Source organism: Macrobrachium nipponense, chromosome 45 (assembly GCF_015104395.2).
Source record: "Macrobrachium nipponense isolate FS-2020 chromosome 45, ASM1510439v2, whole genome shotgun sequence".
NCBI classification, from domain to species: Eukaryota; Metazoa; Arthropoda; class Malacostraca; order Decapoda; family Palaemonidae; genus Macrobrachium; species Macrobrachium nipponense.
In genome coordinates, this window is record NC_061105.1 from 26,607,944 (window position 1) to 26,635,311 (window position 27,368).

Below are 27,368 nucleotides of genomic sequence, written 5' to 3' on the forward strand. Positions count from 1 at the left end.
TTACTGTGGAAGTTGGGTTTTCGTCCCGTGTTGCTCAGGGACCTTCACCCTTCTTGCTCAATAGTACCACGACCCTGGTCACCTCCGGTCACTGATTCAACTATAACACGATCTATTCTACTTTAATTATCTGTGTTACGGGACCCTGGCATCAATGTCAACCATCAGGTGTTATCTATTTCATTACCGTATCTTGTCAGTATAAATACATTTAATTAAGCTAACAATTAGTTTGCATAATCTTTCCTCACTCTGAAGTAGGATCCCAGCCATAGAGATTCTTTTTTTTTTAAAGTTTGTTCCATGATCAAGGCATTTGCTAAATCAAGTAAGTATCCATATCCTTTGCATAGTTACAGAGAACCAAAACTTTAATAATATCTATATATGAATGTATATATATATAAATACACACACACATACACACAATTATATATATTTATCTATATATATATATATATATATATATATATATATATATATATATGTATGTATATATATTGTCACCCCTACGATGGAATATCTCAGGTCTTAAGAGAATTTTTAACGTACCTTAGCTTAGTATCTTACCAACGAACCGTTGTTACTCAAATGGTGAAAAAGAGAACACTGCTCACGTATTTATCCATAGTATAATACCAATATCCAACATTAATTACGTAAACTTGATATTCAAAACACCAACACGAACATTAATTAAATATTCCACAATATAGTTACGACTTACGGTACTGAATAGCAAATAAGAACAATAAAACAATCACAACTGTCACCGTTAGTAGTTGGAAGTATATTCCTACTTCATCCCAATAGTTAAAGTCCGAAGAAAGGTTTGAAAATACAAAAGCAAGGAGCACAGAGTTGAAGTAGGTTGTGCGGTCAAGAGATGGCGCTGAAGCAAAAGAGACTGAAATACTCAAAGAGGGTACACATTGTTGAGAATAAAATATATACAACATTTATAAGTACAAAGAGGGAGAGTGGCAATTCGTCTCAATGTATAAAGATAGATAGATAGATAGATAGATAGATATGCTGATTCAACTTCAGTTATTTGTCTTTTTCTTATTTTTATTACTCGTATATTTAATTCATTCTGTTAAAAGGCTGTGATAAAGAAATATTTGCTTTTTCTTAATAGTATAGTAATCATACTTTGCACCCCTTTATAACAAAAAGATGTATCCTTAAATATTTTTCACTACATAAAAGTTTTAATGGAAGGATAATCAACAAGTGATAATAATAATAAGAAGAAGAAGAAGAAGTAGAAGAAGAAGAAAAAGAAGAAGAAGAACGCGACACGTAAGGAAGAATAAATTACATATGTGTGAAGGAAGACGTAATTTCCTTGGCAAGACCTGATATGTCCACGAAGATGATGACACATAATGATCACTGTGACATCGAGAATGGATTAGCCGCAAAACCAGCTCTGTTGAGAATGTCCGGAGGAGAAGGATAGAAACACATAAATTAGTCCTTACCTATTTGTCTTCTTGATATAAAGCTGAGGCTGGTTCGGGTCCTGTTCTCCCTCTGTAAAAAATAAATAAATAAACAAATAAATAAATAAATAAAGAAGAAAGAAAAAAGAAGAAGGAAAAAAAAAGATATGTACGGAGGTTGGTGGTTCGGCGGGAAAGAAGCCGATGGTGTTGAAGCACCTGAGGAATAGGAGGAATTCGTGTGGGGCGGTAGGGAGGGAGGAGGTGGACGAGGGAGAGGGCCACAGACAGGAGTGGAAGGGGGAGTGCCTAAAGGTGGGTACCTGAAGGATTTAAAGTGAGAATTCGAAGGGCCGAGGGCCTTCACTCCTTCTTCAGTCGTCGTCTAGACTCGTGCTAGTGAATACACGCGACGCTTTCCAGCGAGCTGTCCGAGTCCAGACCCACTTCCAGACTCGCATTGCCGAACAGCTTCTTCGTCTCCTCCTCCTCTTCTTCTACTTCTTCTTCTTCATCTTTTCCTTCTTGCCGGCCAAAGAGACGTCTTGATCTGGAAACTCTTTCACAAAGAATAAACTGCAGGAAGTGTCTGCTTTCTTCTACAAACTTTCCTAGAGCCCTGAATTCCTGCCCTAGGGAGCATCAAGAAATATAAGCACCGCTATTTGCTTCACCAGGTATGTACTATTTGTTGCCTTTGAGGTTGTCCGTTTGTTCCAGATTTCAGTTGTCTTTTTATTCCCGTTAGTCAATCTTGTACGGTTTTATTTTGAAGGATTAAATTCCTTCATACGCAGAAGAGTAAAACTATAACTTATCTGCTTCAGTTATTTTCAAGGACTTCTATATAAACACGTTAAGTACAATAATATAGATATTATCATAAGCAAAGAAATATCCAAAATGTTAGTTTTTTAATATTATCAACTTCCTACAGATTTTCGTTACATACACACATGAAACAATTTAGGAATTGATTTTACAGTATTTCACTGCGATTTCTATGCATACATTCTAAGATATGAATATTGAAACACCTTAGTTGTGATAGATCTTATGATTTCGTTAAATATCTGATCTGGGAACACATACAGATATATATACATATATATATATACGTATACATATATATGGCATGTCTTCCGAGAGCTTCTGGGTTTTATACCATCTCTATTCTCTTGGCCACACTGCACATTCAAGATGTCACAATCCTATCATAAACTCATTGCAATGAATAAATTCACGGGTTAATTAGTTTGATCAGGTCACTATGGATTCACGTGATAGCTTTGTCTTTTCTGAAGTTGTCTTTCTCACAGTTGATGGAATTGATTCTTACAACTAAGCTCGCCTCCTCGATCTCTCCTTCAAATGATCCAAAACATTCCAACAGATTTCCTTGAATATTTTCAGATACAATTTGAGGTCTAAAACTTAACTGCTTAAATTTTGGACACATTCCAGACCTGGCTGCCGACCAGGGAAGGCTATTTACTTCTACCATTACCTGAATCAGTTGGAAGATATAACCTGGTCACAAAATCATTTATTTTTTTTCATATCTGCCATATCTCATTTATTTTTCTCTCTTAAGTTCTCATTTTTTGTCATTATTTGTTATTATCTAAGTAGGCAAAATGGATTAAACTTCTTAGTCCTCACTGCACATAAAAAATCAGAAACGAAATGAATTCATATATACACGTGCCCATGCGTTGTTTTGCATATTTTTGAGCGTACGAGTTATATAAGTACAAAACACACTCTACACTTGATTAGTCCATAATGGAAAACAACATTTTCCAGGAAACACAAGCATAGATATGATCAGTCTCAGACTTGACGCCGACCTGATCCATCTCCTTCCCACAATTAGACCCAAATCGTTTTCCTTTCGGCCATCCATCATTCAAGATCTCCCCTGAGTTGCCACGTAGCCTATTAGAATACGAACGCACACTCCCTATCTTGAAAATTACATTAATATCATAATTCATAGATCATTTTTCATTCATAAGATGATATACAAAACACCCAATTTATCCTACAGTTACTTATACATTTTTATAAATCCACTTCTTGAGAAAATAGACGGGTTTTAAATTTCTCTATACTAGTTCAGAGAGACACAATACAAAACAGGAAGTAAACGGCCGTCGAAGTGACTGATGGTGCGGGCGTTGACTCCAGGCCTTGTGTTCAGACTATGGAGTGGAATTAAGATTGACTGCCTTCGGCCATCAGCATTTAGGTGATCAAAAGTTTATCTAAATCTTTAAGGTGTTGCTTACACTAATGGATCAGATAGAGCTACACATACAGTATATATATGAAATAGAAATTTATTTAAACTTGGAATACTATATTTCATATAAAATATAATAAATAATCAGCTAACTTTATGTTGATAACCAAAATACACTGTTTGAATGACAAAACTGTATATTGTTTAAAATGTGCAGAAATCAATGAAATTAACTTTACATGCGCGTGCTACTCGCTCTATATGGGATCTGCCTCTCCAGTTTTTCTGACTCAATGATGGTTATTAGGCGTATGTGCCTCTTCGTCTTGTTTCCCAGGTTGTCTCTGTGTTGGTTTCGTATCTTTGTCTTTTTAATCTTTCATGCATAATATGAGCATTATATTCAATAGAAGAATGATTTTCTAAGAATAATACCCGTTTTTACTTCACATTTTCTTTATTTAGAATTAATTTTCTTCTCCTTGTACGTGAAGATGCAAAGTCAGTGAAAACGCCGAGATGGGCGCGAGTGAGCACAGATGAGCGTGGATGCTGACAACAAACTTAGTTGCATCATTTGTCTTACAGTGGGCTGAAAAAGCCAAGACATTTTCGATATATTTCAGGAAGAATTAAAAAAATTATATTATTTTTGCACTGAACACTTGGCAATATATCAATCCAAATATCAATTTGAATTCAAAAGGAGTAATTAGCAAAGACGACACCTTAGTGGTGCCATGAATGTGAACGTCCACACTAGGACTCTCTTTCCTCCTGCCATCTTAGTAAACTTCCAGCAAGTGCCCGAACAGCTAAGTAAATCTGGGTTATTCTTTCTGTTTCATAAATAGGAAATCAAACATTCACATGTCATAAAACATTCTTCTGGCATTCATTCCACAAAGCTGAAAAGTTGGAGATTCGTTCATCTATAATAATGTATTCACTTTTTCGTTCATTTTGTATTGTCCTCAGATAACAGGACATTCTCTTGTGCACAATAAATACCATTCATTTCTTTATTCAAACCTGTGCATAAGAGATTAGAACAACCACGTGCCAACCACAGCAAGCAGAAAGTGAGGCAGTCACCACCTACCATTGTATAAGAGATGTTGGACATTCATGCGTATAACATTGTAAATAGGATATTGACACGTTTGTGCCTTCAAAGAAAGGGAGTTAGACATAATAAATCATTCATACAGTCAATGAAGTAAGCAGTGATCAGACATACATTCACTGGAACACGAATGAAAATATTGATAACTTTCTAACTTAGCTAAAAATTGGCAAAACTTTAAGTTCTCAGTTGTTTATGAAGAGATTTCATTGTCTGGGAAGGCTTAATTGTATGGTAGAATATATTGAATGAAAACAAAATAGAAACTCCAAACAAACAGCTGCTACCCACATCAGTCAGCTAAAAACCAGGCATATTAAACAAAACTGCCCTAAATCAGTCAACCGAGACGCACTGGATTTTCAGGGAGCTTACAGAAAATCACATCAAGTCATAGGATCGTCCGCTGGTTATTCATTCGCGAGCTGAACACACCATTACATGCTCTATTGAGAGAGAGAGAAAGAGAATGTTGAGAGTAGTTTAGCAACAGGAATTTCTTTTGTCTTGGTGTGAGAGAAAATTCGAGATCAAAGTCATTAAGGTTACCTCCAGGCATGTAGCTAAAGTAAACAGTTCGTGGGTAAGTGTAAACCTGCCTTGAGTAATTCCCCACCCTACTGGGAGACGTGATAATATCGGTAGCCAACGGGTTCAAGTTTTTGTACTCCTCGATAAAGACCTAGAAAACATTCTTTATGCGCTGTAATTCTTAGAGCGAGAGAAAGAGAGAGAGAGAGAGAGAGAAAGAGAGAGAGAGCGAGAGAGAGAGAGAGAGAGAGAGAGAGCTAGGCTTCTCTAAGAAAATTCATGAGAAAATTAAACCCTGTTGGCCCAATCTCACGTCCAATAGAATCGATTCCCTAATTAAAGCCTTTTTCCTGGAAAAGAAAGGTGAGCAAGTCATTTTTTTTCCGGTTGTACGAAATAAGGGCTAGGGCTTGAGTGAGGTCGGGAGTTCGGAGGATAAAACGCGGAATCAAAAGTTGCAAGACAGGGCGACATGAGACCCACCTTGGCCGAGGTCAACGGACTACAGAGAGGGACAAGTTACCGACTCTCTCTCTCTCTCTCTCTCTCTCTCTCTCTCTCTCTCTCAATTCCTTTTTCTATCTTTCTTGGTGTATCTTCCTTTCGATTTCTATATGTTTTATTTTTTTATCTCCAACTCCGTATCTCTATTTATGGCTTGCATTTATCTTTTTTTCATCTTCGACAATGCTGAATAGAAATTTCCATTCCTAATAGAAATCTAGCCTTCCCTTTTTTCCGGTCTTGCCAGACTAATAGAGATTTGCAGTGCAATGAATAAGCTCCTTGTGCGGTTGACAAATAGGAACGCTGTAAAATCAGCGGACAGAATCTAAGATTCCGAAAAAAATATATCAGTAGCAAACACAATTTAAAGATTTGATAGGTTTAAAACTCATTATCTTCACTACCGGTCACCCAGTAGATAGTATGGTCACTCGGTCAGCGGCGAGGAAGATGAAAATACTCTACGGGAGCTTCACTCCATGTTAGCATCGGCCATGAGGCCATTCACCTCTCTGGAACGCTCAGCGATTGACTGGAAACCTGGATCCTGGTGGAAGTGAGGCTTACTAGTGCTTCCTATCTGAGCCAAAGACAAGTAGATTGTGAAAGTTCTTCATCATTTCTTCAGAGAGAATGCCATGATGCGAAGCTGGCTGACATGAGGAAGTTTCCACTATACGCCAAGAAATAATGATGATAAACAGCAAGATCTTGATCAACAGTATCCTCAAGGCAGTTCAATAACCCGTTGACAGATTCCACTGGTTCTTGGGCGCTTAACACGTAAAACTGGTTTTAGATTCAATCATTCAACTAAAACGAAGTTGTCTTAGGAATTTTTAAAACAAAGTTCGTCTTTGCTTCAAAATTTACGAGGCTGTAATATATAATTAAATAGAATTGGATTGTCCATATCCTGCTCATACAATATTTACGCATATCTATACTGATATCCTTAATACCAATCTTTATTCATTTCCATTGATTTGTTACTCTCTTCTTTTCGTTTTACATTTTTCACGTGAAGGTTTTATTTTAGCAGAAAGTATTTTTACTTCATTTATAATAATAATAATAATAATAATAATAATAATAATAATAATAATAATAATAATAATAATAATAATAATAATAATAATAATAATAATAATAATAATAATCCAGTGCAGTGTCAAATGTACTTTCATCAATTTGAGATAAAGACGCCTAAATAATCTTGTGAGACTTGTAATTTGCCTGAACATATTTTAATTGTAAGTCCGTTTTGATCCAGGAAAAGTATCAACAAAAGCGGCAAATTCCAAATCACATTCCCATTCAATCTTTCATCACTGTAGACTAAGTTAGACAGGCCAAGCTTACCACGTTCCTTAGGAGAAGGGACGAAACATAATGACCTTCAAAAATGCAACGTCTGTCGGTTGATCTAGAAAATGACATTCACACAGACGAACTAAGACAGAAAAATAGAGAATCTTCAGAAAAATAACACAAACACGTGCAAGGGCGAACGAAGGTGAAACAGGAGAGTCTAACTTTATTAGCATCTGCAGCAAACAAAACTTAGTTAGGATATTGCTTTGAGAATTAATGAGTGTAGTTACGACAGATAGAAAAAAAAAGAGCATCATGACTGAGAGCGACCTCACGAAATCCCGTTCTATGAGGAGCGTTCCCTCCTATGAAGTCTGACCTTGGAACAGCGTCTTTAGTATTTATGAGAGAGAGAGAGAGAGAGAGTCTTAAGCTGGGTAAAATTGGTAGAGAAGTTACGGTTATATTTCATTCTACTCTTTTGTTGATTTTTCCTTAATGTGATTTGTAAGTGATAGTTAAAATTGCTCCTCAAAATTGGCGAAGTTCTCAAGTTTCGTTGAACCAGACATATATACGTAATATCTCTCGCTACCTCTTTCCCTCTCTTAATCATACTCTATCTCTTGCAACCAGAACCACATTCTCTCTCTCTCTCTCTCTCTCTCTCTCACTCTCTCTCAACCCAACCCAGCTGTCTCAACCTGCCATGCGAATTATGGGCAACTGTAAACGCATGTATCCTTTTTAATCCAACCGGTTCAACAGAAGCAAGATCCACACAGGGAAACTGATGCTGTCGATAGTCTCGATCACATTCTTGCCTTCCGTTTCTCTTTCCTTTTCTTAGGCGTCATTCATACCCTCTTTGTCAGCTTGTCCTCTTTTCCATTGCTTTCCTTATTCTACTTTCTTCGTTTTCCTCCGTCAAGTTGGGTGGACGGCGGTTATGCATAATCCCGTGGCTGTTCTTTGTTCTGTTTGTTCGTCTGTCTTCCTCTCATCTGATGCCAATAATCTCCCTGTCCTTTCTTACTACGTTCTTTTGACCAGCTTATCTTGTTTTATGTCCTCTCCCTCTCGATCCTTAGCGTTTCATTCCAATTTCTTTACCTATATTCAACCCCTTCATTTTTGCCTCATACCGTCCCATATCCCAATCACTTATATCCAACCACACTCCCTTCATAGCCTCAGAAAGGCTGTAAACTTGTTCTTTCAAACTACCATCATTACGATCTACACCTATACCACCTGGGGGCCCCAAAACCTTGCATAAAGCCACCCGCTGCCTCCTTTTCCCACTCTCTCTCTCTCTCTCTCTCTCTCTCTCTCTCGTAAACGTTTCTCACCTTAGTCCTGCTCGTTGCATTACTCTTCGACTCTTCTCATCTTCTTAGGCTCCTTATTTCAATCCACTTTCATTTACAGGTAACTGATCGTACCATACCTCTCGATCTTTTCCGACATTAGCGGGGAAGAGCGCGATCTCTTCGAGAAGCTTCTCTCTCTCTCTCTCTCTCTCTCATGGAGTGTGTTCTAGTAAAATTATTTGAAATGCAGTCGGGTACCGTTTCTAAGAAGAAGTGGTAGGTGATTAAAACCCAAAATTCACTGTGCTGATAAAAGACCCTCTCTTCTGATGAAAAGAAGGGGGGGGGGGGTGGTGTTTGCGGTGTTTGTCCATTCGGTTAAAGGCACACCCCTGATTGCTTTTTATTTTAGAAACATAATTTTAAAAAATACTGCACCATTAGTAATCCAGCCCCATCCACACACATTAATTATTGGTGTTTACTCCATACTAAACTACCACTCATGACTTTTTCTACAATTTCTAATTCAGACAATACTCTCTAGAGTTGTTCCTAAAGTAAGACATATAACAGTTTCCTATAACTTCTCTCTCCCGTCCGTCCGCCCCCCCCCCCCCTCTCTCTCTCTCTCTCTCTCTCCCAGAATCTACGGATCCGTGAAATGATGAGCAATACAATGTCTTCCCCAGTGTGAGGCACAAACAAATTTTTTAGCCAACTTCCCCCAACGGGTAGGACCGGCCTCAGCCGCTTGTTGTAGCGGTAGTTCGCTAGCCGAGGTCAAAGTCCTGATGGCCTCTTTGCCAGTACAACTTTGAGCCTTCTGTCATAGGGTTGGGCACCTGGGCATCTGCCCCTGCTACTTCAAGTTTTCGCATAACTTCTACTTCCCCATTAAAAACTTCATGAAGAAGCTGGCCAATGGGTTTTTCCATGTGTGTGAGGAAGGAGGTGGGAGAGACGTAGGGAGGTTGAGGTAAAGTGATGGGTGGTGTAACGGGAGGATTCTCTTGCGAAATTGCTCTCTCTCTCTCTCTCTCTCTCTCTCTCTGCTCTACGAGAACCACCAATAAACTTGTACCGAGAAGAAATTCGAAATAAATGGAAACAGGGTATTATAGAATTTTTCTAGGATTTCTTTATCAATTCTGAAACTGCAAAATACAAGCTCATTGTGTATATATAAAAACACCGGTAATTTTTTCCATTACTATCATATCCTAGTAAATATAAATTTAAGCAAGTATCAATTAATTAATCCTGAAATGGGCAAAGTATCTGTCCTCCAAAAACTGTGGGCGAGGAATTTAAAATAATATTTGAACACTTCAGGAAACTAATACAAAATATGTCAAAATTTCTTTCACCATCCCAACGCCGGACGAGAAGAAACACTGTAAGAATTACAGACTCAAAGCCCCACAAATGATGTCCCAGATAATTGACGCGTTTTATCCAATCTATATCACTAATGCTAAATGATGAAAGAACTGAGTTAAGTGCATATTCATTTCCAAACAAAATGTGCGATGCATATTATGTGGGTTTCCCTAGAAACAGCTGTTCGTAGAGGTAATGCGATCGTTTGTAAGAGCAGACTATTTCTAACACTTCCGCCAGCTCTAGTCATGCAAACTGCACCAATTATGGACGAAAAGGGAGGAATGAATTTCTGACCATGTACGTGTGTTATCTATAAATAAATGCAAACACCTTGGGGGGCCATGGAACCAAATCTGAACCTTGTTTCTTGAAAATCATTACTTTTTAACATCCGTCATTTTGGTTTCATGTCCTCAAATTGATAACAATGTCCCTAACTCCATTTGCTTTTATACATTTATACCCTTGCCTTATTTCTCCTGACATTTGTATTTATTCATAAATAATATAGTCCATAGAAGGACACGCCGCTGATTCCTTTTTACGTCTCCGTATGACAACTGCATGATTACATATTATATATATATATATAATATATATATATATATATATATAATATATATATACATATATATATATATATGTATATATATATATATATATATATATATATTATATATATATATATACTTATGTATATGTGTGTGTCTGTGTGCGTGCGTGTATGTATATGTATGCTCGTATGTTTGTTTATACGTACATGGGCTTCCGTGTTACGAATCCTTTAATTCGTCATCGTCCTCATATATATATATATATATATATATATATATATATATATATATATATATATATATATATATATATATATATTCACATTCTCCTTTCATTATAATAAAAACACCTATGTTCCTTCTTAAAAAAATAAAAGAAAACAAATAAGAAAAGAGACAAAGGGAGTGGCTGAATGTAAACCTGAAAAGGCGAATGCGTTTGAAGGCTGCCAGATGAATGATGATGAGGAGGCCTCAGGGTCATTTACCCCTATTGCCGAACTATCGTGAGTGGAATTATGAATGTTTTTGATGACATTCAGAAGCTTTTATCTTGTTCAAACATTCTTTTTGCATGCGCAGATTAGTCTGGTACGTACCCAGTGATCCGTATAGATGCTAAATTTAACGTTAGGTTATTTGAATACTGTAGCTTCGTATATTGTGAAGGGCAGCGTTGCCTTTACTGTGAATATTCTAAACATTTTCTTATAACAATAATGATAATAATAATCAGCATTACAATCATGAAACTTTCGCGTTGGTAATAACAATATTTATAAAGATAATATAATGTGATTAACCTTTGCAAATGTTAAGATTAAAACAAGATAATGCGTAAACGGCACTACATTAAACACGTAACTCTTAACCCCCCACCCACCACAAGCTTTCTCTCTCAAAAGATTAAAAAAAGTTGCTTTTAGAATCCCCGAATGGAAAGGCGTAAAGCTAAAGCCTAACGTATTTTAAAAGTCATACCGTCAGACAAGTGTGTCAGTAGGCCACCAGCTGTGAACAATCGCGCATCGGGTAACGAACGCCTGTTGACCACATTCCAAAAGGGATTTCACGATGTGTCACGTTCTAACTTTTCATCTCTTTAACGAACATTATGTTATGAACATACAAGACTTGGCCTTTTTTTGAATTAGGAAAAAAAAAAAAAAATCATAACATCAGAGGAAATACGTACGATCACAAAATCGTTCACTGAACTACCCAGTAAACGGTAGGTTAGGCCTATCAGGTCTCTGTTTGTCTGGCTATCCTGTCAGTCTGTCTCTTAAGAGGTGCTGCACTATACTCTGTGTTTTTCCATCTGTCCATCCGCCTGTGGTGTTTTTGTATGGTAACACTGCGTCCCGGGCTTAAAATAGTTACTATATGTGTAAGTTTTAGGTAAATAAAAGGATATCTGGGTGTACATTTGCAACTGAAAAGTGTTTTAATAGTTTACTGTATGCGAATTTTAATAGTTTACTGTATGCGAAGTACACCGTTAATATTCGAAATAGGATATTATTATTGTTGAATGTAAGCTGAATGTAACTATCTAAAGCCCGGGACGCAGTGTTACCATACGGAAACACCACAGGCGGATGGACAGATGGAAAAAAACAGAGTATAGTCAGGTCTTGGGCATAGTATTTTCGATTCCTGTCCCAGATGTAACGACCCGGGTGCTTTCCCTTCAACGCTTAATGGCTGTGATGAAACAAGCAGTTTAGTGATGTACTTGGTGGTTAATTGATTGTTGTTAGCACACTATAAAGGGAAAAGGATCAAGAGAGAGGAAGAGAGATACAAGGCACTAGCAGTGCGTGCTTGACAGAAATGAATATAGGACTATTGAAAGTGAAAACACCTCAATATGTATTTACATATTGAGATCTTTTAATTGAATGGAATCATTTATTAGATTGTCATCATACTCTCTCTCTCTTTCTCTCTTCTCTCTCTCTCTCGTGGATAAAACCGTAAAGCCATAAATAATTTGAGCCTAAGCTGGGTGGAGACAGCAATAGATTACCTATATTGCATGAACCATCCTAAAGTGATATCCTACAAATATGTAGGACATCGTTCAAAGACATAAGCCACGCCCTCTACGCTTAGTGTAGTTACCAACTATTCCAAGATATAACTGATCATCATGATTGTCAGAGGTTGACTGGATATGAATTGAGATGAATTCATGACTACTTAGGGTCTAAAATTTCACAAGTACTATACATAGAAACTTTAGTCTTAATAATGAACAAAATAAGTGAGAATTCTTTCAAAAGTGTGATAATGAAAGGCTATTTAGATTTACACAGATTTACAAACTATACATATCTCCAGAAATCAATGCACAACGTAAGTTGGCAACAAGAAGGTGTTGTTAAATTTAAAGAAAGGGAGACGTTGGCAACCCCCATCCCCTCTGAACTTCATCTATGGAAGGAAGGTCAAGGTTGCACGATCGCAAAACAATATCTCCTTACGAAAAAAAATATACATATATTTACATATGTACATCCAAAGGAAGCCAAGTAAAAGAAAAAAAAAAAAACTTGACCACAGATCCGCACGAACACATGTGTCCAGTTGTTTCTTAAAGCCATAAAAAACTTGTTTTTTTAATCACGTGTTCACCGTTAGGCTCAGTAACCAGATCATCTTCTTAGCCTATGTTTTGATGGAGAGAGTTGACGAACCAACTATGTCCTGCTTTTAAGAAGTGAGAACCGGACTAAATTAGCTCCCTTGATTAGTGGGGAGAAGAGAATGTTCGGCAGACTGCCCCTGGATAAATTGGAGCATACCCATGTGATCTTTCCATGGCCAACAGTCTTCAGTTTCAATGGCCACTAGATTTGGAATCGGTGGTTGTTGGAAGATTTCGTTAAATTTAGTGATCAAGGTTTTAGTGGCAACTAAATTCCTTTACTGGTGTGGCCACTGGAAGTTCTGAAATTCTTACTATCAAAGGCATCGCAAAGTTTAGTTTTCGAGTATAGCTTTTTAATTTAATTTTTTTCCTTTTTTTGCAGAAACATGCGGCTACGGCTGGAAACCTTGCTTGTCGTCTTGGCTGCGTTCTTGGTAAGTGAAAAAATAAAGCATTCCTAAAAGATTGAATTAGTTTTTGTAAAACTCGGGTCATTAACCACAGACTGTAAATGTTAAGTCCTTAGAAAAATTCATGGAATCTCAGTATTTTATCATATAAGGAAAATCTTTAATTTTAACAGCTAGGAAATGCTCAGGATTTACCTTTCCTGAAGAAATTTCTTGATTCTCATTATGAAAAAAAGTTCAAATTTTACGTTGTTAAAATGTGTAAAGGTTCAGTTAAAGTTCCTAATCCTCTAAGGGTAATGTAAATAAAATGATAAAAATTTTGCCATATTGAGAGATTTAATATTTTGCTATAGTGAAAACTTTTTCACTTTAACACTCATAGAAATTAGAAATATTTTTCTACACTTGTCAAATCTAACGATAAGCGCATCGTATGATTTTTGCATTTTAGAATGAAAGTCTTAAAAACTGCAGTAATTTACCATATTGAGGAGATATTTAGATGTACTTGAAAAATATGAAGATTTAAATAGGTGATTCCTCTAGTAATCCAACAGTCAAAAAATATAATGAAACCCATAATATAGGAGAAATCTACCTCTGAAATAAAGGTGCTTCAACACAAGCTTACAACGATTTGCGCAATTTCTTGAAACTGAAAAGTCATATGAAATAGTAAAAATAAGTACAAAAGGTCTCCCTGAATCTTCGTCAAATATTTTTAGAAGGAAAACTAACAACTTCCTTTTCCTTCTATCCCTCACATTATCTCATTCTTCTTTGACGCCACTCTACACATGCGCGCGCGCACACACACCACACACACACACACACACACACCACACAAACACACACACACACATATATATATATATAATATATATATAATATAAATATATATCTATATATAATTAATATACATATAAGTATTATATTAAGGGTGTGGACCGAAGAAGAATAAAATAAAGTGAAAGTTACAAGGAAAAGGAAGTGATAAATAAAAAGTCATAGCTATACTACGCTAAACTTTTGGACACACTCAGTCGGGGGAGACTTTGCTTAGCCCGAACACGTAAAAGCTCACACAAACGGACACACAATCAAACTTAAAATTCATCGTGCTGGCAACCCTGCTAAGGAAATCGTAAAACGACGGTGATTGCCAGTAATGGCTTCGAAATCACTCATCTATAACCGCTAGTCGACCCCATAACCTACAAATAAACAGAAACTTGTTAAGTGTTTGTAATGCTTTCAAGTGCCCTCTTCTTTGTTGACTTGAAAACCTCCTTTCTTTAGGACACGCACGGTGCACTCACTCACTCACACACACATACACACAATCAAAGAAATAATGACCACAACAGCCAGACACACGAACTTTCATCATAAATACAAAACGACAGAATACTCTAAAGGTAACAGTGATCCCTTATAACACTTACTAATTATGTAAGAAATCTAAATTCATTAAAACAGGTGTGAGGTAATCTTGATTAAAGGGCATCACTCCTCCAACAATTTTAAAAGTCTAAGTATTTCCCTGGTTCTAACTCACTTCAGTAAAGTTGAGGGAAAAAAAGCACAATTACCACTCTATATTTCTACCAAAACGAAATTAAATACATTGGTGTGATAATGGAACACACAAAGATTTTAGATACAAAGATTTATTTCTAAATTTAAAAATTACAAGTGAAATTCATAATCTTAGGGAAAGTTTTTATTACTTGAAAACAAAAATTTAATTAATTCTTGAATTAATCATTAAAAGAATTAGATAAAATATATTTAATTAATGAAAAAATTTAATTATTCAACTAAAATTCAAACTATTGAGCAATGATTAATATTGGAAAAGAAATTTAATTAATTGAAAATTGATTCACAAGTGTTAGATTAAAACAATAATATAAAGAGAAACATTCAAAATGATTAAATAAAATGAAAATACAAAAACATAGAATAATATGGAAAAGCATTAACAGCAATGACAGTACAAACACTAAACATATAACACATAGATACTTCAAAAGAATCAAAGACAGATAAAAAAAATGTTCAAAGTACAGAAAAAATGGAATATACAAATTCTTTTAAGTGCACTTAAAATTTGTAAAACACAATACCTTTTACCACTGGAGTTTCACTCAAAAAGGCCTGTTACTATCTTCGACACATTTGTGGCGCCACACAAAATAATAAGTATAATACTGTATGTTCAGATTTCACTAACTATGACGTTGTTAAGAAGTTAAAATAAAGACTATAAAACAGAGTGAACATTCTAAAGTTCAGAGAATGAATGCATTTTATGGGTGTGAAAATGGGCATACCCGGGTGGTTGAGTCAACATGTCCAATCCACAACTAGCTACTTACGAGTCGATAAGTCCTCTTTTGACAAACTGAAAGATATAAGAGTTCATTCATCAGTGATATTAAACAGTTTCATAACAAAAGAATCTTCATTTACTACAAATAAAATGAAATGATACCGTTTCATGGAAAGTTCCCCCGAATAATCTGATGCGATAAGGCGTAACTCTTACATGACGGGGTACTTGAGATCAACAGCCTAGTTTGTGTATGGTACCAGACATGATCGAATGGCAAAAAATAAGTTAGCTGAGTTGTTTTAAGTAGTGAATAACAGCCTTCTCCTTGCGAACAGAACTACCTCTCTCTCCCGCATATTACGTTATGTTTCTTCTCAACTATGAATCGTACATTATCTAAGTATATAATTTTTAAGCTAACTTAAACATGGGATTTTGAACATAGTATATACATTTTACAACACTATACACAGTTACCGATGGGAATTTATTGCATTACGAAAACTACAGCATAAGAATATATATCCTCATATTGTATATAGCAATACATATGTATATTTGTGCGCGCGTGTGTGTGTGTACGTGTACACTGTATACGTGTCCTAAAGAAAGGCATTTTTCAAGGTAATAAAGAAGAGTACGTTCGAAAGCGTTACAAACAGTTTACAAGTTCCTGTTTATTTGTAGGTTACGGAGTCGACCCAACCACACTTATAGTGTGATGTCGAAACTATTACTGGCAATCACTGTCGTTCTACGATTGCCTTGGTAAGGTTGCCTGCATAGGGAATTTAAGTTTGATTGTGAGTCTGTTTATGAGCTTTTAGGTGTTCGTGGCAAGCAAAGTCCCTCCCGACTGAGTGTTTCCAAAAGTTTAGCATAATAAAGCTATGACTTTTTTGTATATGTGAAATGCAAAAATGTCACATGTTTATGTGAGCTTAGAATGTACGTTCAGCGTGAATTAATCTCATGTTTACAAGCATTTATTATCTTATATAAAATGTGAAATGATGGCATGTTTTCATGCAAGTGAAATTGTTTGATTTGTTTTATGGTGAAGTTACAGGATCTATTAGTTCGTTTGCCGTTAGCTTTTTTGTGATAATTATAAGTTTCATATAATTACTCAACCTTTACATACGTTTGAAAATACAGAACATTATCGATACAGACTTTGTTGGAGTATTTGTATGCAAGGTTGCATAATTGTGTAATCATAATACGTTGTAAAAGCTGTAATAGACATCGCACTTTTGTTATTATTGCTGCAAGCATCATTTCTTTATTTACGTTTAAGGAGGCAAGCTTGGCGATGTTACACGTGTTTCAAATCACAAGAAAAATTTTCCAGTAATAATTCACATATGAACTGTATCCAGGGTTCTCAGCATGTAGCCTGCTTAAAACCCCAATTTACTACGTACCCTCTGAGTTAAGCAAGCACCCTCGAAGTAACCAAGTAACCCATTAGTTAACTAAACACTTTCCGAGCTATAAAATGTACCCTTCACTTTAGACTAACACCCCTGAGGTAACTAAGCACCCCTAAGCTAATCATGCACATAAAGGGTGAAGCAAACATTCCTTGATCTTCTGGATTTAAATACCTCTAGAGTGAACTAAGCACCACCTGAGCTAAATAAGTATTCCCAGAGTTAACCAAAAACCATTGAGCTAGATAAGTACCCCTTGAGTTAACTAAACATCCCTGAGCTACAAAAGTACACCATGTGTTAAGCAATTGTCCATTGAGTTAACCAGGCAACTCTGAGCTAAATAAATATATTCTGAGGTAACCAACACTCCCTTAGCTAAATTATACCCTTTGATTCAACCAAACATCTTAAGAATTAAATATGTACACCCTGAGTTGACCAAGTACCTCTTATCTAAATAATTATCCCTTGCGTTAACCAAATAAGTATCCTCTGAGTTATCAAACATTCCAAGAGCTTGATTTTTAATCCCGGAGCTATATACGTAAGTACCCCCTGAGTTAAATGAGTTAACCGAGCACTCCTCAAGCTAAATTAACACCCCGGGAGATAAAAAAAGCACCATCTTAACTAAATCAGTCTTCCTTAAGTTAATAAAGTGCTGCCAGCGCCAGAATTGACCAAGAAAAACCTAATGTGTGAGCTAAGCACTTTCTGGAATAACTAAGCATATAATCTATGAGTTAACCAAAAACCCTAAGTTAACCAAGCACTCCCAAGTTAACAATGCATCCCTTGAGCTACGTCAATACTCCCTGAACTAATCAAGTGTTTCTTGAATCAAACAAGCACAAGCTGAGCAAAATAAATACCTCTTGAGTAAACTAAGTAAATAACTTGCCAGTAAACCAAGTATTTATTCATAGCAGCACTTACCCCAAATTAACCAGGTTATGGATGCACAATATTGACACTCAATGCAGTTTATTGTGTAGCATTTGAAAGTGACAAAGTATACCGATTTTTTCCTTCCCACTCCCTTCTCACCTCACATCTCTCTCTCTCTCTCTCTCTCTCTCTCTCTCTCTCTCTCTCTCTCTCTCTCAGCAAACGTGAATGAATCCCCTTTAGTAGGGTTATCTATCTTAAGATATAATTTTTAATTAAAAAATTATCTTCCTTATCTCCGTATAGCGGAATAATTATTAGATTGTCTTTAACTACCTGCTATCCCTCAATAACAGAATAAATAGCTTAGAATATACTAATATTCCATCTCTGGGATACTAAATATATTATCCTTCTATGACATAATAAAACATATTTTACCCTTTTATTCATTCCGGATAAAACGTGCCATCCTGAAGATGAATGGTAAACATCTCATTCCATAAAAGTATTGAGTATTTTCTATGATTCCATTAAAAGCTGAACTAGGTATTGCTTATCAATTCTAGATAATCAGGGTATTCCTGCGTCACCATGATAATATACATCACTTTCTTCTTTGTAATATGATACATCTTTATGTTCACTTGACTAGTTTTCCTCTTTTGACAAAATACTGTCTAGACGTTTCTTGGAGCTATAATTAATTGTCAGAGCATGAGATAATTTGGTCACATGTCACAAGATAAAGCATCCTCTTTTGTAGGGTAAGACACTTCATGTCATTGTATAACAACTCATCTTATTTGCAGGTCTGTGTCCATGGCCATGGAAGACTCATGGACCCTCCAGCCAGAAATGCAATGTGGAGATTCGGATATCCTAACCCGGTTAATTACAACGATAATGAACTTTACTGCGGTGGATTCGTAGGCAAGTGGCTACCATTCTACTACTTCTACTATAAACAGTTTTCATTAACAAGAAACAAATTTCTACAATTGGCGTGGATGGATAGCAAAATGTATCTCTGAGAAAAGCTTCTAACAAACAAAGTGACAGTTCACGTAAACTTGTTGGGCACTCATATTTCTCACAACACAAATCGCTTTGTAGAGCTGTTTTATCATAACTTCTGCGTGTTCAAACTTTCCACCAACAAATATTCACGTGGAAACAAAATATATTCCAGAATGTACTCATTCTTCAAATCAATCTATTGACTAAACAGAATCCAGAGGTCCATTACATTCAACACATTCAACCACACTTAAGGAAGGGCCAGTGCTGACAATGGCCAGCTTGCCCTAAACTAACTATCCTTCAGATGAGAAAATGGCTACTGGCAATCTTATATGCTATAATTAGCCTTAAAGCCCCAAAACCCTTTGCAAATCATTTAGAAAGTGTGACTCTTAAGATGGCTGAGTCTTTGAGCTATGAATAAAATTAAATGTGTTTCTCTTGCTTCAAGAGGCTCTGGGTCAGGTAGGGGCTCTTTACTAAAGTTTTCAGATACTCTCTATTGACTACCAATTTTGCCACTTCCCATGATGTAGCTTATTTTATGAATACCGCAGGAAGAGTGTAATTTAGCCACACCTTTCGCAAATGATTGATTTTTCACTTTTGCATAAAAAAAGAAGTGTGTTTTCTTTGGTACATTAGTTTTCATTCAAAGTTCTGATCTAAGGACGGGAAGTTTTTATATTTATATTTAGTCTCAGCCAAAGATGATGGATTGATAGTGATGCTGCATTTTAACTGCTTTCTGTAACCCCTACTTTATTTTGATTATTAAGTCTAGGAAGGATATGGCAATACACTTCATCTTTGGACTGAGATACGAGTCCTATTAATCCTTCCCTTCTCTTACCCTTTCCTGCCCATGTACGCCTAGTGGCCAAGCTTTTAGTGCCATACCTTTCATCCATTTCTGTTACAGGAATTATCGCACTTTTGTTCATGTCCAGCAGGCCAAATACATTCCCCACATGCAAACGTTTGTTTCGTCCAATAGCACTGAACAGAAACCGTTGTTCCCAACACTACACTTTCATTACCCATTTATATTTAAATACTACTACTATTATGGCTTCAGTTAAACACATTACTGAAGGATGGTGTACGTGAACTATATGACAAACCTATCTATTATGTGGTTTCTTTTGTCTTACATGTCATGTAACACTATCAATGCTACACCTCTTTCTATTGCTTTCACTGTTTTTGTTATTCAATTCAAATTTCTCACTGTAGTCTCACCATTCTTACTTAACCTCTCTCAGAATAAACTCCTCTATCCACATACTGCCGCTTCTTAACCAAAAGCAAAAGTACACTTTTGAACAGCTCTCTTTGGAGATATTAAGGTATATCTCCAAGTAAACAGCCATCACTGAGTACTACATCCCATTTTAATATCTTGCTTTATCTTTGTAAAGGATGTCACTAAAGGTCAGGGCATCATAATTAAATACATTTCCATTATTAAGTCTCCAACCTCGTTATATAAACTCCTGATTTTCATAAACATCTAGAGTGCCATGTTTTTGTCAGTCTTCTTTTTTCTTCACAAATTAAATCATTGAAACTGTTTCATTGCCAAATCCTCCTTTTCAGGGATCTTTCTAACGGAACACCATACTAATCTTATTTTTTTTATACCCCTTGAGGAAGTGGGCCCTTCCGTATTTTTCACCCTTATTATCATTATACTCTTTATATACTTTTTATTCTTTGTGGGTTATCCTCATCCTTGATATCAGTATCCATAAAAGTAAATTCATTACTCACACTTATGACAAAAGTTTAGACACAAATTGTATTTCTTTGCTGGGCATATACAAATTTTACACTTAATATTCATTGCAATTCTAATGCCTGAATCATTTTTCCAGTTCACTACCAAAAGAATGGAGGGAAATGTGGAGTTTGTGGGGACAACTATAAAGATCAAGTGCCTCGCGACCACGAGGCTGGAGGACTTTATGCCAACGGCATTATTTCAAGGAGATATGTTGTTGGACAGGTGAGGAACAAAGCCGATCATGTGACTTTTGAGGAAGCATATCTATTAACTTGCGTCAGTATGAGGTCATTTATCTGTATTTTTTTCTATATCATGATAATATATTCCTGATATGAACCATGAGCACAACTGCAAAATAAGTGACTGGGCGTGATCAACAATTATAACTTGCTCACATTTGACAGGCTGCCAAATTAACAGTACTGTAAAAGTTGCAAGGATCAGCCATGTAACTTGAACAGTATAAATCTAATGCTTGTTGTAAACAACCTCCAAAAGCGCCAAATTCCCCAACAGAAATTTGCTTAAATATGAACTGTTCACAACAGATCAGATCAACCATAGAAACAGGAGCTTCAGCCCTTGGTATTCCATCTGTATATAGGACTTGTATTCGCTCTGTATAAATGGCTGGTATATTCACTCTGTATAAAGGAAGTGTCCTTCATGAAACGATAGTTAAACTTTGACTCCACCTAAGCAAGGAACATCCAAAAGTTAAACTGTTGTTATTTATGTCAAGTCACCAATTTTTCTTTAAGCTACTTGGATAGCTAGAAAAATAAATGGGATTAAATCAGTTAATAAACTCCATCAATCCAAATTTCTTCTTATGCACATAAAGTAAAAAAGAGAATGATTCCATGTACTGAATAGAAAGAGGTGTAGCATTAAATACCAGGAAGATGCTACTCATATGCAACCCTTTCCACTGATTTCTCAGGTTATTGACATCGAAGCCGAACTGACGACAAACCACTGGGGTACAATGGTAGTGAAGCTCTGCCCACATAACAACCCAAAGGAGATCATCACGCAAGCTTGTTTGGATCAGTAAGTCAAAGAAACTTTAGCTAAAGAAAATATGATAGTTAATGAAAATGTTGATAATACTATAACAAAAAGACCCATAACTAGTGTGTAAAAATGTGGTTAGTTGCTGTATTGTGTTTTAGTTCGCGGGTTCCTTGTCACAGGATAATGGCAGCCTCGGTTGTAGGTGTATCTAGGCCCACACACGTGGCCGCTACAGTTTAATGCATACAAATACCCTCTGGAAAATGATAGATAGACCTCAATAATATCTTGGGTTAATTGTATTAAACAAATATCTCCCTGATACTCCTATGTATTGTTTGGTAATGTCTACAGTGTTGCTAGTATGTTGTACTTTAGGTAGGTGCAATAATGCAGCAATTGTCAGCATGCTGCTTTATTGTCTTTTAATCTTTATCCGTCACCCCTACTCTACTCTCACCTGCTTGTCCAACTTCAAATTCTTCCTGCTCTAATAATCACACCTTTTGTCCCAAACCTACCAAAATCTAAGAATTTGACTCAGTGGGTTTCTTGAAAAACTAAGCCATTATAATGATGATGTTCCTTTTGCAGGTACCCTTTGAAAATTGAGGGAACAAATGATATTCACTTCGTAATCCCACAGAAGAGCAAAAAGTATGAGATTTTCAGGTGGAAAGTTAAGCTCCCTGAAGGTATCAGCTGCAGCAACTGTGTCATCCAATGGATATATTATGCTGGTAAGTATTGGTTGCATAAAGACTAGTCTTGCCCTTAAAAACAGTCTCTTCCCCCAAAAGATAATTTCAAAAGATAATTTCGTGCAGTAAAGTAGTAGAATCTTGTTTAATCAGGTAGCAAGGCATTGTGTAAGTTACCGATGCATATAGATTTTAAATCGCAGCCAATCCTCCTTATAGTAAGTATTTCACACAGCTCAATGTAGACTATATTAAAGATTCTTTGCAGTTTTCTTCCTGCCTCCAGCTTCATTGGTTTTGTTTTAAGTATTTATCCTAGCTTAACGTAATCTGCCTAACCTAACACAGTTTTTTTCAACTTCACTTTACTCTAATTTACACGTCTCACCCAAGAATAAATAAATTAGGTGAGCCTCATGTGGTCATGAAAGTGCACAAAATTATATACTGACGACTGAAGAGCTTATTCACTAAATTTATAAAGGTGCCAAAAATTTTGTTGGCCTGCAAATGGAAATGTATATAAAAAATGAAGATTCCATTTTATTAATTTTATAATTACATGTTTGCATTTCTTTTACTTATATTCATCGAATTTCCATTCACCTACATACTGAAATTTTTTTATGGTAACTAAGGTAAATTAACTCTATGTAAAACATTTTATAATGGTTTATGTATAAAGAAGGTACGTGACTTCTCTTATGCAAACACAGTACCTTATACTTATGAATATGCAAACACAGTCCTCTGTTTGTAATGTATCCACTGCTTATGTCAGGGTACATTACCCTTTTCAAAGTATACATATGGTGTTAATCGAGTAGACATAACTAGATAAATTTTCAATAAACTTATCATTTTCAAAATCCAAGTTCATATAGTGTGAAATGGTGTATCCTGGAGTAACATTTTCCTTCTACAGGTAACACATGGGGCACTGACGACTCAGGCAACACAGGTGTGGGTTATGGTCCCCAAGAGACTTTCATCAACTGTGCTGATGTTGTCATCAATACCCAGACTGGAGGTCCCATCGGGTACCCACCATCTGGGAACGAGATTGATAACCCCTGGGCACTATACTACAGGGGTAGCTTTCCTGGAGTTCCCAAGCAAGAGCCCAATCCATCTGGAAGACCAGGTGGCCTTAAACCACTTGTTATCAGGTTAGACTCTGTCCTTTGATCTACAACAGTCCCTAACACTTTGCATTAGTTCAACTGAAGCTTCCATAACTATGCTCATTCTCTAATTTTAGAAATTAAGGATAATTGATTTTATGTTTGTATAGCCATTCCAAAAAAATGGCTCAATTATTGATGGACAAATATTTTTACAGAAAATTAACACAATACTTTAAATGAATTATTCAGGGGTCAATGATCAAAGTTCATATCTCAGCAAAGCCAATTTAGGTATTGGAAGGTTTTATTTAAATAAAGGCTGAACAAAAAGTACTTCTAGTTTCTAGTTTAAATTGCAGGTCATATATTTTCTTTGTTGTTAAAATGGATTCCAACAACTAGATCTATTTTCTTTACTTTAGATGTCAATTGATGATCATCTGATTTCATTATCTTGTGAGCCCTAAATAAAGAAAAAGTAAAAGTCAAAATGGGAGTGCTGATCCCAAAGTGTGCTTTGAAGCTATTTGAATGTAGGCATTAAATACCTGAAATTAAAACCTCAACCATATTATCTTTTCCTTTTTCTTCTACAATTTCAGGAGTCAACTGTGCATTCCAGTCGATGATTTCAGAAACGTAACTGGGATGCAGGACTGGTGCATGGAGAACTGCCTGAAATACCCTCCTAACTGCCACCCAGAAATCTGCAGATGCGTGTAAGTAGGCCAAAACATTTTCGTGTTGCTAATATGTTGAGTGTGCATCCGATTTTAACAGATTCAATGACAACAAGAAAGTTTCGGAAACTTCCTTTCATATCCACATAGAAATTAATAGTCTATGGAAGGATATTTGGAGGTCCTGAGGCTGGTTTCACTCAGCCATGGTCTTGGCTTATTCCTTGGAACGTGGTGTCCCGGTCTATGACTAAGATTTTGTGGTTACAAGGAAAGATTGAGCCCTCATATGTGCAGAACCTCGTGTTCCATAAATGCACTGAGCAGACCTTTTACATGTACATTAATGTGATAAATCTGAGATTTCCATCTTGCTTCACAAGTGTCAGAATTTGGTAGTTTTTAATGTTAACAATCTCAAGTAGCCTATCTTAGGAACAGCGATTGAGCTCCAGAAATAAAAACATTTTTCTACGAGTTTAGAAGAAACTCTAGTTTGAACTGTGTGATTTTGTCCCTCCTAAATAGTAATGACATGGATATATTATTCGTTGCATACTTATACCAAAAGCAACAATCAACACTGACAATATCCTATAATATATTAGATCATTATTTTCACAAATTGCTGGAATAAATCTCAGATCTCACCTGATAGACATATATTTGCTAGTTCTGATGTTTTTCTGAAGTTTTAGCGTAATTTTACACTAACCTTTGTGGTATAAATGGGGTTCTGGCATTATACACATTGCTACCCAGTGTTCAATTTCTTATTTGGCATTACATGTATTTTATCATTAACAGATTTTGTACAACTGTTCCTTAATCTTAGTTTATTTTTGCACAAAATTTGCATACGCATACTTCATTGTTAATGACTGAGAACTTAGCGCACTTGGCAAGACAGATCTTGTCACATTGATTTTTACATATATATTACCCGCGTCATATTGATTTTGAGGGGGCATATTTTGTAATATATAAATGTTACCAGTGCCCCATGCATGAAGCACATTTTTTATTTCTGTTTTGTACATGTGCAAGGCTTTGAGCAACATGGAGAATAAATTCAACTGAGTGTTTGCAGTAAAGTTAGAATCACCATTATCTCACATCGATTATTTTCAGTGCACTAGGAATCCCCAATTATCTCACATAGTGTACGAAAACTATGACTTGTAGTACCAGAAAGAGATGGCTGGATTTAAAAGTGTTGTGGAATATGAGGGCTTAAGTTGATTTTGTTTTTGTTTTTTTACTTTGTTTTATACATTATGCATAATATTAAGACACCTAGCGGGAATTGCAGAATAGATAAACATTCAAAACCAATGTTTAATGCTGGATTTATATTAATAATGCAAGTTCAAGTAGGCTAATAGCTTAACTATCTAGTATTTGCATACAGTTACGCTGAGTAAACTATTTGGTTAATAGGGGAAAGACTAAAGGAAGTACAAATTTATAATTTACGTAACCTCAGTAACATGCATTCATTTGGTTTAGGTACATTGCTTCTTATTAATGGATCATAGTCTACAAAATCTTGGATTACTTTTTCTGGAACGTTTATTTCGTTCTTTTTTTAAAGGCGAACGAATTTCTATTTGATAATTAATTCATAACTTTTCGATGTCTCTTCTTTAACTATCTATCTATCTATCTATCTATCTATCTATCTATCTATCTATCTATCTATCTATCTATCTATCTATCTATCTATCTATCTATCTATCTATCTCCTGCTTAATTTTTTTCGTGTATTTATTTATTTATTTATTTATTTTATTTTATTTTTGCAGAACGGAATGTGAGGCCATCGGCGACTTCGCCAAGGAGGAGATGGCTGACATTTTCTGTCACCAGAACTGCCTCAAGTATCCTTCTCACTGCCCTCCCGAAAAATGTCGCTGCTTTTAAAACCGATTCCCATCATCAGAGTCGAGGTCTTGAAGAGGGTCATTCCAAAGAGCCGTACGAAGGTGTCGTTTATTTATATAATTTTCTGACTAGACCATATAGAAATGGGCGTACTAATACAGTAGGGGTGAGATTGTTTGAGAAATTGACAAAGGTAATGAGAAATTGACCGCCTGTAGTTTATTCTACGAGCATCCCAGAAGGGCTGGTGCTAAACATGGCAAAAGTTCGGAGGTGAAGGTAAAATATAAACAAAAGTCGGTAAAATTTCCGTTATCTCTGTCAATTTCTCATATGATCGTACCTAAACTGCATGACACACACCATTTCCTATATTCTTCAACAAAGGAATTGTATTAATTGTTGGTATCTCCCTGCAGCCGCCTCCTTTGCATGTACCGCAATTTTATTTAAGATTCAAAGTACGATCCGTGGACGGAAATCAGGATTGGAATCAGTCTTTAGAATCAGATATTCGAAAGCCCTGGCCACTTGGTATCGCTGAACAGGGCGCCCCCGAGGTCAGCAGACCAGACTCTGGTTAGAATCGGTCCTTGGAATTGACGTCTTTAATTCTTCTAAGTATATTTATTATAAAAGATTTCAGTGAATTCCTAGAATTAAGTCTCGTTATTCCAAACAGGAGATATGGATTTTAATGTTTTCCTTAGAGCTTTTAAGGGCTGCAAATGTGATACATTCATAGAATGACTCCATAAGCATTTGATTAGGACTTCTGATTATTGATCTGCACATGGCGTATTAGTTAATACTAAATTGTCCTTAGATGAGTGTGTGTCCTGATATTGAGGTTAAATCTTGGTTTGACATTCTTCTCTTTTATGTATATAAATATTGGAGAGTCTTTTTCGGTTTCATAAATGACGAATCTGGTTGTGGAAAAAAGTAAATAGCTTTTTTAAACATTATATATATATATATATTTATAT

At 35.9% G+C, this 27,368-nt stretch overlaps 1 protein-coding gene across 1 annotated transcript; it reads left to right on the plus strand.

Annotated features, from left to right (window-relative positions):
* The first annotated feature begins 1,806 nt into the window (after positions 1 to 1,806).
* Positions 1,807 to 27,368, plus strand: LOC135214452 (uncharacterized). Its single transcript, XM_064248752.1, has 9 exons — positions 1,807 to 2,125; positions 13,463 to 13,514; positions 18,971 to 19,091; positions 21,059 to 21,189; positions 21,914 to 22,023; positions 22,582 to 22,727; positions 23,614 to 23,857; positions 24,418 to 24,534; positions 26,301 to 27,368. The coding sequence occupies exons 2-9, from the start codon at positions 13,467 to 13,469 to the stop codon at positions 26,416 to 26,418; spliced, it is 1,035 nt and encodes a 344-aa protein (XP_064104822.1). The 5' UTR covers positions 1,807 to 2,125; positions 13,463 to 13,466; the 3' UTR covers positions 26,419 to 27,368.

What these genes read in the sequence shown, in the direction of transcription:
- LOC135214452 (XM_064248752.1), top strand. Translation starts at nt 13,467, where the DNA reads ATGCGGCTACGGCTGGAAACCTTGCTTGTCGTCTTGGCTGCGTTCTTG. An exon ending in TTACTGCGGTGGATTCGTAG is followed by an intron (nt 19,092 to 21,058) that starts GCAAGTGGCTAC and finishes TCATTTTTCCAG; the next exon opens with TTCACTACCAAAAGAATGGA. An exon ending in CCAGAAATCTGCAGATGCGT is followed by an intron (nt 24,535 to 26,300) that starts GTAAGTAGGCCA and finishes TTATTTTTGCAG; the next exon opens with AACGGAATGTGAGGCCATCG.